The sequence below is a fragment of the Gallinula chloropus genome, assembly GCF_964237585.1.
Source record: "Gallinula chloropus genome assembly, chromosome: 1".
Lineage (NCBI taxonomy): Eukaryota > Metazoa > Chordata > Aves > Gruiformes > Rallidae > Gallinula > Gallinula chloropus.
Genome location: NC_140085.1, coordinates 121,507,312 through 121,519,876, shown reverse-complemented (window position 1 = coordinate 121,519,876; position 12,565 = coordinate 121,507,312). Strand labels below are relative to the sequence as shown.

Genomic DNA, 12,565 nt, shown 5'->3' with positions numbered 1-12,565 from the left:
ATGGTTTAAAAAAGGCTGAGCATATAAAATGTTTGTATAAACACTGCTCACCCTGCTGTGAGCTAAATCCAGAATGGCTTGATATCTTCGAAATCAGCAGCCATCTGCAGAGCACATACTCTATAAAAACTAAGTAGGAACTTCAGGAGGTCGACCTCCATGAATACTTAACAGCTTCCAATTCTTAGAGAGCAGTCTTCAAAATTAATAAACCTACTTCTGATGTCTGTCTGTCTATCTAAAAATGCTAAAAGGTAAAGGTGGGATGACAGCACAGCCACGCACGCTCGTTTCTTCAGTTCAGGCCAGCTGTCATCTAGTGCCAGCACTGCAACTCAGAACTGAGTAATCTGTGCTAATGATTTGTCAAGGATTTGGAAATAGATCTTTGAGCTTGGGCAGGGAATGAAATAAATGAATACATATTTTTCAGCCTACATCATGTGGATCCTTCAACTTGAAGTTCATATTTTGAATTGGAACTATCAGTTAATAAATAAATAAATACATCTCAGTCAATAACGCTGCCATACAACTGCCTTTCTGCCTTGCCATTTACAGACAAGGAAACAGAGTCTTATCTGCATATTTCAATCTCACCCTTAATTTTGTTTCTGATAGGACATTGGACTGTAACATGCCATACCTCGTTAATGCCTGGGGTGATCGTAGGTGCAGCAATAAAAACAACAAAAGGAGCAAACTCTGCAGTTCTCAGGACCTTCAATGCCTAGGTGAAAAAAACCAAAATCAGACATTTTAGAAGAATCTCCCCAACAACCAACGTGAAATAAGTGCAGTCACACAAGCAGAAGATACAAAATCATGATTTATCAAGGCTAGTATTGGTTTTTAACTGATCTGGAATCAGGACCCTAGTAAGATGGACACTTTTTTGCGCATTCCACTTCCTCTTTTCTCCAAATTCAAACAAACAAAGCCACTAAAAAAGTCCCTCAACAAACCAAGCCCCACAATCCTTTCTCTCAAGCTAAAGAGCTTTTAATTTCTGCTGCTTAAAACCCACCTATATATATCATCCAGGCCAACGTCCTCTAAAGCAGAGAGGAAAGTCAAGAAAACTCACATAACTAAAAGTAACCAGGGGAAAACAGGCAAGCAGTGCAAGGTAACTAGGAGTAGGTCCACAAACAGCCTGGCCTTAATGATGGATGCATGAGGAAGCTGGTTAAGAAAGACATTTGCTAGACGTGCTGGGGGAAGTGTAGGAAGGGTGGCTGTTACCAGGTGCAAATATGTTCTAACAAAGATTAAAAAGGCTTCTGAGAATTGTAATGCTTCTGAATAACACAAGTTGGGAAGGTTTACCAAGAGAGTTTGGTTTTAACAGCTGCTCCACTTGAAATCATTATAAACGCTGCCCTCCCCTGAAACTGTTAAATGTGGGATTTTATATTTCAGAATGGCACCACAGTTGGTACACACTATGTGACCTGTCTTAAATTAGTCATGTATCTTATTTCTGTTAAGAATTTTTTTAAGAATTTGAACTTCTTGAATCCACTTCCAAAGAAGAAAGAGGGCAACTAATTTCACTAGATAACATTGGTCACAATTTTTATTTTTCTTTTTCTTTCCTCCCACTTCCTTCCATCTACTAGAGTAATAACAATAAACATCATGCTTATCTATGTTCATATTGTTCCACTTAACAAAACATATGAACACATCTCTGTGGACTGGAAGTCATGACTATATGTATATTTCAAAGGAAACCTATCAGAAGCTTCCTTGTTCCTTGAAATCCTGATTTTCCTCCTTTCCCTCTTCTGAAAAGTGTAACATTGCAACAGAGAAAGGAGTTTAAAAAGCAATAACACTGATCTGGTCATTGGGCAAACAGGATTAGTATCAGTGATTGACCACACATGTTCGTGACCATGCTCCACAGTGATATGGAGCCAACAAGATTACCCTCTCATGCAGCATCAAAGGGAAATTTTTGAAAATATCAAAACATTACTCCTGGCAGGCAATGAGAAGCACTTGTTTTGATACGTTTCACTGGACAAGAGACTCATATAGCAAGAAGTTTTATGGTAAGTAGATTGTCAGGCTACAGTGGTTGCATACCAAGCTAAACTAGGAATTTGTTTCTGCTGTTACGTTCTTCTAACCAGATGATTACAGGAAATTCTGCTTTGCAGACTGACAAGTTGGTTTTCCAGGGACTTTTGTTCCATGCTACTGTATGTGTCGCTTATCTAGTGTGCAATCAATAAAAATAAAAAAAATCACAACAAAATAAGGTTGAAGGATTTGTGATGAGTCCCGTTTTTGTGTACTTCTAATTAGTTACCTGAGGTTCTACATCAAGTATTGCAATTAGTCCCTGCTCATGGATCTTTCGTATTGTTTCCAGTTTTGTCCCATACATTGCATCCTCATGGCTGCCATATTCCAAATATTCATTGTTTGATATATCCTGCATCATTTGGTCATGTGATACAAAGTAGTAATTTTTCCCATTTTCTTCATCTTTCTTTGGAGGTCGGGTTGTGTCTGAAAATAAAACCCACAAAATAGTTTTAGTACAAAAGCAGCATTAAACTTTTACCTGCCTTGTTATTTGGATTATCAATACTTATTCACTGAATGATGACCTGTTAAGTCACATACAGAACAATGAGACGTGAGCTAGAGGTAGGTAGAATGACAGGGCCTGGGAAAGGTAGGAGTCTGAGGGATGTGTGTTGAGAAAAGCAAGAGGTGAAGGGATTTGGAAGAGGTAAAAATCAAAAGGTAACAGAAGAAGAAGAGGTCAAGAATGTAAGATGCTACCAGCTGCTTTCAACTGTCAGCAAGGTGTATGTATGGTAAAGAAAGGCTAAAGGTGTCCTGGGCTGCATTAGGCAAAGTACTGGCAACTGGTGGAGGGTGGTGATTCTCCCTTCTAGTCAGTACTGGTGAGGCCACATCTGGAGTGCTGTGTCTGGTTCTGGGCTCCCCAGTACAAGAGAGACATGAACATATTGTATGAAGTCCAGTCAAGGGGTACTAAGGGACTGGGGCATCTCTCCTAAGTGGAAAGGCTGAGAGAGCTGTGACTGTTCAGCCTGGAGAATAGAAGCTCAGGAGGAACCTCATTAATGGGAACAAATATCTAAACTGAATGTGTAAAGAAGATGGAGCCAGTCTCTCTTCAGTGGTGCTCAGTGACAGGACAAGAGCTCACAGGCATCATACACCGAACCACAGGAGCTTCTGTCTGAGCATCAAGAAACATTTTTTTCATTGTGAGGGTGACTGAGCACTGGCAGATGTTTGCCCAGAGAGGTGGTGGAGTCTCCATCCTTGGAGATATTTAAAAGCCACCTGGACATTGTCCTGGGCAGCTGACTCCAGCTGTCCCTGCTTGAGCAGGGGCGGTTGGATTAGATGACCTCCAGAGGTAGGAATCTCAACCATTCAGTGAGGCTATCTGGTCCTGCTTTCCCCACAGGCACACTGATATCCACTTGCTTCTTTCTTCTAATATTCCCTCACAAACTGATTTAGTCTCATATTTTTCCTCTATCACATTTATGTGGTGACATATTTGAAACACCACATCTATTCTCAATCTAATCCCATATGTTCCAACAGTCCTATCATAAATTCAAACAAGGTATCAAAAAACTGAACTCATATTCTATTTTTAATGATACCTATTATTGTTCTGAGGATTAATTAGCATTTTTAAAGATGAAAAGTTCTATAGAAACATTATAGATCACAGTTATTATTTAAGGAATTCAAGACCAATGGATTATATCACTATACTACTCACTGCTGCCTGAGGTCTACTGAACTTGCATACTCTCCTATTTGCCCCAAATCCTCTTCTTTTGTAAAACTATCTCTGTAATCTTTTTTTTAAAACTCAAATTCTTATGAGGTTTTCTTCTTCTGAGGGTGAAAGTATAAGTCTAAAAAGTGGGTGAGGGCCTGACTACTTGTGGTCAAGAAAGAAGAAAGCTACTTAGCAATAACATGCTTTTGAAATATATTGCTTCTGCAGGCCTATGTGGTAAGAGATGTATGGCCTATTAATCCTTTTGATTAGCTACCATTGTGCATGACATGACCTTTATGATCAGGTTTTCAGTTGGTAGAGAATTTCTTCATAAAGCATTCCCCAAAACTCCACAGCCAACTTAAGGTCTATTGCAAAAGCTACTTACTCCTACCATGGTTTTGTAAAAGAATGCAGAAAATGCAGTAAAATCCATCCCTGAGTGTCAAGGAGAATAAATTCAATTACCTAGAGTCAGCTGAAAGACATATCAGGTTTCTGTAATACTCAAAGTGTATGTGATATATTTTACGTGATCTATTTTAAAAGTATATGTTTAGGTCTATTTAAGGAAGTAATTTGGGTCTCAAAACATCAGCATAAAAAGTTATATTAAAAGCCCTAAATGCCTTAAATTTGCCATCAATCTGAAATATCCCCATAGGTCTATTAGATATAACACAGGAGTTAAAGGAGACTACTGCTCTTCCAATGTGGGGCTGGAGATCACGTGATGTCTAAAACCAGGCAACTGAGCATCACACTGATGCTTAAGCACCTGAATTTCATCCTGATTTGCTAGTGTAGTCTTTTTAGTCTTCCTATATAGCCAGCAAAGTAATGGCAGTGCTTCCACAGAGCAGCAGCCTAATGCAGGCACTCTAATGCATGGTCTTCATGGCATAGCACAGTCCATTTTAAGAGGTATTAGAAGATAAAATAACTGGTTCAGCTTCCACCTTCCCACAGTAATACAGCCACTACTGGAGAGAGGCTGGGTGAAAAAACCATACTGTAAAACACTAATTACTTTTTTAGTTCATTGTACTGGAGAACAAACTTGCTGGGTTACTACCCTGTCTCCCCATATGATCTTGTTGGTACTGAGTAACGGGTACAATGTACATCACATACTCCTGGAACACCAGGAGGTGCTTCTAAAGCATCTGATCTTGGATTTTAAGAGTCTAGATATAAACAGTAGTGAGACAGTGTGGTTTCACACTGCTGCTGAGGGGATCTAAGAGCTCATGCTTTCGAAAGGGCCAGGGCTTTCTAAAACAGCCTTCTGCTGGCACTGGTCTTTGTTTAACAACTCCCTAGCAAACAAGCCTGGGAAGCTTAACTCAGCAGCCAACTGATCCTTTCCCCCTTCCAAATAGGTTTGCAGATACGTTCTTAAAAACAGTACTTTTTACCACCAACAAAATCCTTTTAGGTGGAAAAAACATCTAAATGCAATTTTGAAGCAAAGCACTAACAAGGTATAAGGAAAATGAAATGAATGCATGAATGGTAACCAGTGTCACTCCTGAGCCATGTACGCTGTTTCTGAAGTCAGCCTGAAATAGAGCAGAATTAGCAGCTGCACACTCTTGTTTCAGGGTGCCTGACTTGAGGTGAAAGGGTGCATTCTCCAAGAGATCATGCAGCAGGATGTGCAATTCCTGGCACGCTGCTGATAGAGACTGCCACGGAAGGAAAACACCCCTGTGTTCTTTGCAACAACCCACTTTTAGGCAGTGGTTTATTCCTATTGTCATCTATGGAAACTTGGGGTTATTTCAGTACAATACCAGTCCTCAAGGCTAGGCTGTGAAAAGTAATTTCAAACATTCAGATAGAGTACACATTTTCCTCTAAATCCAGTTTATGTTTCTTCTCATGGGAACGAAACACACATCATGGCCATTAAAGTCTTACCTGAATTGTAAATATAAAGTTAGCAAAGAAAAATAATAATAAGCACTACAATGGGTATATGTCATCAAGGATGTTACAATTTTGCTCTGCACTGAACATTGCTACTTACGAGGAATGGGGTAAGCAAATCTGTCCGGGTGTTTTGTGATGAGTGTGTTTTTTATGTGTCTTCTTCCAACACCGTGTGCACCTAATCCACAACAGAAAAATGAATTATAAATTTCCCACCAGAAGGGGTTCAAAACCATGATGTTATGTTGAGAATAATAACTCAAAATTACCTAGTAAGACTAGTGTTTTCCTTTTGAATGCTGGCAGTTTTACTACTTCTTCATACGTGACGAGATCTAATTGATCGAACACTAAAACACAAAAGAAACCACCACAGGGATAAGAAAAAAGGGCATATTAAGGGTGACAATTACAGATAATAATTGTAGCAAGTTTAAGGTTAACAATACAAATTAATAGGTTATGGAAAATAAACCCATTTCATTATGCAATTTTAACAGAAGTGTTCATTTAAACAACTGTTAAAAAGCAGCAACAAAGCTACTGAAATGCTCAGGAAAGTTTCCATGTCCTTTCATGCAGTACTCAGCAGACCACAAAAATCAGCTAAAATGGCATGCCATTCACGTTTGCATTCCTAAGAAATAGCAGTACTAAAGAAAAATCTGTAGACAGTGACCAACATGGATACAGTATGAGAACATCTATTTACACTAAAGATAGGGATACTTCCCATAGTCATGTTTTGGCAAGATCTATAAGAAATGCAGAGAGAAGCGTTCATACTTGGTGGTAGTTATTTCTTCAAAGTTACCACCGTATTAATTGTAATTAGAGTTCTCTTCAAACACACGTGCCACTTTAATTGACATGCTTTTAAAACTCGTGACAGAATGAAGAATTCTAATGAAAAGTGATGGCATTACATAAAGGAACCTCTACCATATTTAGGGAAAAATTGTAAAAGTATTATTTCAGAAATAATTTCAACTGCAGTTGAAACTGGATGAGTTCTATCATGCCTATCATCCTATTGCCAATTGCCAAGGTATATATTATGATTGACAAATCAAGTTTTGTTCACTGAAACCAGCTTATTCCTCCTGTGCCCAAGTAACGCATCATCTGTGGCAATTCTTGCAGAATTAATGAAAAAAGAGGCCAGGAGGCACTTAATGATAAAGATTATATAAATAAGCAATTGAGCAGAATAACAAACAAGAGTTTTCACTTCTGTATTTATGCGTGCTATAAAAAGAAGGGAGGAGAGACTGCATCTGAAGTATGGGGGATTTGAGTGTTTCCAAGTTCTAAGCTGGTGTATTCACCCCCACTACCTGTCATCCATCTTTCAGGATGAGTCTGGACATATCCCTCTCCCCCCACATCGAAACCCCCTTAGGAAAGCAGGCAGAGGCAGGAGCATTGGCTTGCTTGCTTCCAAAAGCCCCTGGCCACCGAGATCAGCATTGAGATCATGGAGGCCACTAGAAAGCATTTGTTCTCTTTATACTAATGTCCCAGTTAAAGCAGCATTTGTTTTTGTAGCAAAGATTTTTCAATTCAATGGCAGTCTTTTTACCCTAGAGAAAAAGCACAACTACTTCAATTTGGTTAAAGTACAAATTAGCCAACTGACATCCTTCAAATTTTTAAAACCTTGAAAACATACAGATATGAAAACTTCCTAGTCCATTCGAAGCATTTTGAATTTCATCCTAAAGAAGAACCTCTTTCAACCTTTCCCTAAATATCACAAGCAAGAATTTAGTCATATCTTTCTTCCATTCTGCAAACCTACAAACATGGAGATCTTCCTACTTGTCCTTTTTGCAACTTCACACTATTTGAACTAATCAATAATTCATTTCATGTTAGAAAATGCTAAAAGACCTATATCATGTTAAACAGTATTACCATTCTAGCCATCTAGGCCTGCAAGTATCATTTCTAATTAAAAATAAAAATAAATAAAAAAAAGAAATCCTTTATCATCTTTAACAAAACCACATTATGTTAGATACAAACAACAGGAGCAAAGGATAGAAATGACACATACTAATGCTTTCATCACAAGCTAGCAGCATGGAGAAGATGTGTCTCAGTCTACATGGAGCTAACTAATGATTGTAGGGTTTTCAAATGCAAAAGAAAAATGATCAGTTCTTTAACATACACAAGATAGGAGGAATACGGGGCACATTTAAAGACTGAACTTTAATGCTTCTGTGTTACTAGCTAATAAAGAAAAGGAGTTCTTGAAAGGAAACAGTAAGAAGCAAATAAAGAGGCATTGTCACTTGACAGGTTACTTACATGCACAGAGGCCATTGGGAGTAAGACAGCATGAAAAATGTACAGGGGTCATTGAGATATGGCTCGTAATATATTAGTAAAATAAAAAGTATATGCACAAAATAAACTTTACCATGCAATAGTCTAAACACAAGGCAAATAAATCACATTAAGAAATGATAAACATATTTTTTTAAAAGCTTGGCAATTTTCTATGTTATGCACAATATGAAGCATAGTTCCAGTATGTTCTAAAGAGTGTTCATTTATGAAGTCCTGCAATAACATCTCAGTACAAGAAATAAAAAAATATATCTGGATATCACTGCAGTATTTCTCTGGAGCATTTATAAAAATGTCAGCGAACCTACTAATGAAAAATACTTAAATTTCTCTGTGGGCTTTGGTTTAAAACTGACTTTACAATGTTAAGATGCATGATCGTGAACTTGTCTCTTGAAGATCGTAACACCCTAATATCAAGTACAGAGGAAAGAAAACCGAGATGATATTTTTCCTGTAAAGGAGAAAATATTTGCTTTTAATTATAGAAAGTAACTTAAAAACTCTCCTCTTTACTTCATAAGCTATGTCTGATTTGCAGAATAATTTCATTTCTAGTTCCAGTAATATCCCAATATATCACACCAAGCTCTCAGCTCTCAAATCATTAGCTCACCACACAAATCTTAGCTGAGTGTGAAGTATTTAACTAGATCTTTTCTCAGCCTCAGCCCCAAGAGAAAAGAAGTCCAAGTAGATTAGATACCGTTAAAAAAATTATTTAATTTTATACTACGATTTAAGAGAAACAAATTCTACTTTATTGTAAAAGCAACATTTTGACACCTGGCTTAGACTTCTCAGTTCCAAATTAATTATACTTATTTTGGATCTGACAGAAGAAAATACCTAGTTTTTATTCTGAGGCAGATGCAAAAGCCACTGTCATCATATTTCTGACTAACGATATCAGATGTGAGAGAGAAGCTCAGAGAAGGTACCACCTGAGTGAAACTTACTCATGTGAGTACACAGCATGTCAGTGAACCTATTCATATCCTACGTTTGGCGTTACACCCTGGAATATTACTGGCATCACCCTCAAGACCACAAGGACAGTAAGGTCAATAAACATTTCTAAGGGAAATCTTGATTCCAACCAGCATTTTCATCAACTTCAGGGGGAAGTGTCAGATGCTATTCTGAAAAGCACAGTTTCTTTTGTGGTCATTATAACAATTCTAAACATTCAGGTTTCTAATTTGGCAAACGCTGTGCTCTGATGTGAAGTGCCTAACTGTGCTCATGGTGGAAAGCACTAAGGCAAGCAAACTGGGGGACTGTCAACCTTCCCCCAAATGTCCCCACCTATGTCAAGATAGGGAAGTCCCTTCTTTTCAGGGATTTAATTGATACAAAGTCTTGGAGCTACTTTTGCTCCTTATGTATCTGCCCTAAAGAGTCAATGCTTCTTTTGTTGGGTTGTTCTTCAGTTAATGCTGTTAACAGCACGGCCACGCAAACTGCCACGACTGAAGGGAGTAGCAGTGCTGTGGGAATGTATGCTGGGAGCACTTGATAATACTTTGAAACCAGAACTGTCAAAGACTTTAGGTCATAAAATCCCAGTTAATTCTCACCAGTTTTTGTTGAGGTCGTATTTAGTAAAATATGGTTTAGTGCTACCGCAGCAAAGTGGGAACGTCCAACCAACCAGAATGTCAAACTAGCACAAGGAAGGAAACAAGCTAAAGTTTTCAACCTCTACTTGTCAGGGTTTTCAGGGTAACGAGTGGTTTTATATTAAACTGCAAACACCTTAAATATAATGGTGAATTAGGGAATATAAATGACAATTACTGTTCTTTGAATTTCTTGGATTTTATTTTCTATTTTCAAATGACTAAAGTAAATATAAATTCTGTAGTACTGATATATTTATTAGTACACACAGATTACACAGGTGGGGAGAAATGTGAAGATACAGATTTATACTGTTTAACTGGTGTGTTTAAGAATGCCACTGAAAAATCCCCAGAAATTAATGCAATATATCAAATATTTCCCTTACATTATTTGGACAAGTGTATCTTTTAATTCTAATAAACATCTCTGCAAGTCCCACAAGAGACCACAACGTATTTATCATCACAGTATGTGATATCGATGCAAAAGCAACAGAAACTGTTTCAACACATTGAGTATTCTGTATTAAAAGAAGAACAAAATTCTGCTCATGAATGAAGTGTTCTTCCTTTACTGCTAAAACTAATGAATTTTGCTCAGCAAGAATCTCTTACTCTACAGGCTTCTACTTTCATAATTTTCTAAAACAATTCAACTTTTCAACAATCTAAATGGAAACCCAAAACTTTGGGTTCAGGCAGAAATCAGTGCAAAGAGGATAAACTTCCATAGTTTGTACTATTTGGTAACCAGAAACAACTCACTGACTACACAGGGGCTCTTAGTCGACTTCCAGCTTTAATGCTTCAAGAAAAATGCCTTTTAATGATGTTTTCACATATGTGATCTATAACTATAAACACATAGTAACAAGGATGCTACTGAAAAGCCTTCTATAGAGTACAGTATTTCTAGTGCTCCTTTAAATACAAAACCCAAACCAATGTAACACTATATTTGAACATATGACAATGCATTTCTTTTGTTGCAGCTGGCCTCTCCCTGATTAAGCTGTCTGTTTGAATCCCAAAGAAGCAGCAGAGTAATGTTGGCAAAATGAGAATTTTGTATTTTCTTAAGATTTATGTAACAGTGCCAGCTCAACAACAAATGGCAAGGTGTAGATTGTAAAAAATGTAACCTGTTAAAGATACTTGCTTTTTTTTTTTCTTTTTTCCATACCTGCATTGTGCTTTGCCAAATATTTGTCTTTGTACTGCTTTTTTTTCTTTCCAAACCAAGTACAGCTGGCCTGTTGCTCCTGTTTGGTCTTCTCCATGGCGATGCAAGCAACTCGCCTGGCATATGGAGGAGAGAAAAAAAAAAGTTGTTGGAATCAGTGTAGTTTTAAAAAACCATACAGAATGAATTAGAAAATTAGGACTTTTTAATAGTACAAGACTACAGTAAAACGTCTCAAAACCTCTGAAACGACCACTACCATCTAAATTACTTCAGAGACTGTTATATTGTGCTGTCTGGTGTAACTGTTTTCAGGCCTGTCTGTTGCAATGTTGTCAGCATCTCCCTTACATCAAGGCTTACAAGGGAGCTCTTGAGAAGGGATAAAATCTGTCTGCCTCTTTCCCTTTAGGTGGTAGAGGTGCTGTAAAACCCTTTACTGCACGTTAATTCTTTCATGAGGCAAAAATTGTATGAAAGATTTTGGGCTAGATTATCCACATTGAAAAACTCTCTTGAGTTATGGCCATAACATTCATGGCCCAGGACTCACTTGCCAGAGTTTGTGCTTAAAATGTTTCCATTTGCTTTCACATAAAAAAGGAAAGGAAAACCACTGAAGTCTCTCAATGAGAGAGACTTGATGTCTGGCTCTTTTTGTGCTTGATGTCTGGCTAATATTTTATTCCTGCAGCGCTTCCATGTAAGCAGTACTAAAGAAAATAGTGGTTAGAACTTAAAAGAGAAGTTAATTTGAGTCTTTCATAAAAAGTTTATATGTAGCCTTCAAACATCATTTCCCAAAGCAATATCAGAAAGCATAAACAATATGGTCTGGAAGGTAGGTGAGCTGGATTGAGAGCTGGTTGAAAGGAAGAAGCCAGTGAGTTTTGATCAGTAGGACAGAGTGTAGCTGGAGGTCTGTATCTAGTGGAGTCCCTCAGGGGCTGGCACTGGGACCTGCACTATTCAATATATTCACTGACCTGGATGAGGGAACAGAGTGTACAGCCAGCAAGTTTGCTGATGACACAGAACTGGGACGGGTGGCTGACACACCAGAGGGCTGTGCTGCCTTCCAGCAAGCCTTAGACAGGCTGGAGAGCTGGGTGGGGAGAAGTTTAATGAGATTTAACAAGAGCAAGTGTAGGGTCTTGCATCTAGGGAAGAACAACCCCAGGTACCAGTATAGGTTGGGGACTGGCCTGTTGGAGAGCAGCGTATTAGGTGAGAGGGACGTGGGGGTCCTGGTGGGCAGCAGGATGACCACGAGCCAGCAATGTGCCCTCCTGGCTAACAAGGCTGATGACATCCTGGGGTGTATTAGAAGAGGTGTGGTTAGTAGGTCAAGAGAGGCCCTTCTCCCCCTCTACTCTGCCCTGGTGAGACTGCACCTGGAATATTGTGTCCAGTTCTGGGCTCCTCAGTTCGAGAAGGACACAGAACTCCTTGAAAGAGTCCAGCACAGGGCCACCAAGATGATTAAGGGAGTGGAACACCTTCCTTACAAGGAAAAGCTGGGGGAGCTGGGCCTCTTTAGCTTGGAGGAGACTGAGGGGTGACCATATTAATGTTTATAAGTATGTAAAGGGCGAGAGTCAGGAGGACAGAGCCAGGCTCTTCTCAGTGATGGCCAGCGATAGCACAAGGGGCAATTGGAGCAAGCTG

General features: G+C 38.6%; 1 protein-coding gene across 3 annotated transcripts in view; it reads right to left on the bottom strand.

Moving 5' to 3' along the window:
* Window positions 1-12,565, bottom strand: part of CASK (calcium/calmodulin dependent serine protein kinase) — a gene marked incomplete at its 5' end in the record, with an annotated part of 219,985 nt that overhangs the window by 6,702 nt on the left and 200,718 nt on the right. For all 3 annotated transcript variants that reach the window (XM_084262855.1, XM_084262856.1, XM_084262854.1), the window contains 5 exons: window positions 647-730; window positions 2,321-2,523; window positions 5,829-5,909; window positions 6,001-6,081; window positions 10,898-11,013. In XM_084262855.1, the coding sequence (XP_084118981.1) occupies window positions 647-730; window positions 2,321-2,523; window positions 5,829-5,909; window positions 6,001-6,081; window positions 10,898-11,013 (565 nt within the window). The remainder of the gene's footprint in view (window positions 1-646; window positions 731-2,320; window positions 2,524-5,828; window positions 5,910-6,000; window positions 6,082-10,897; window positions 11,014-12,565) is intronic.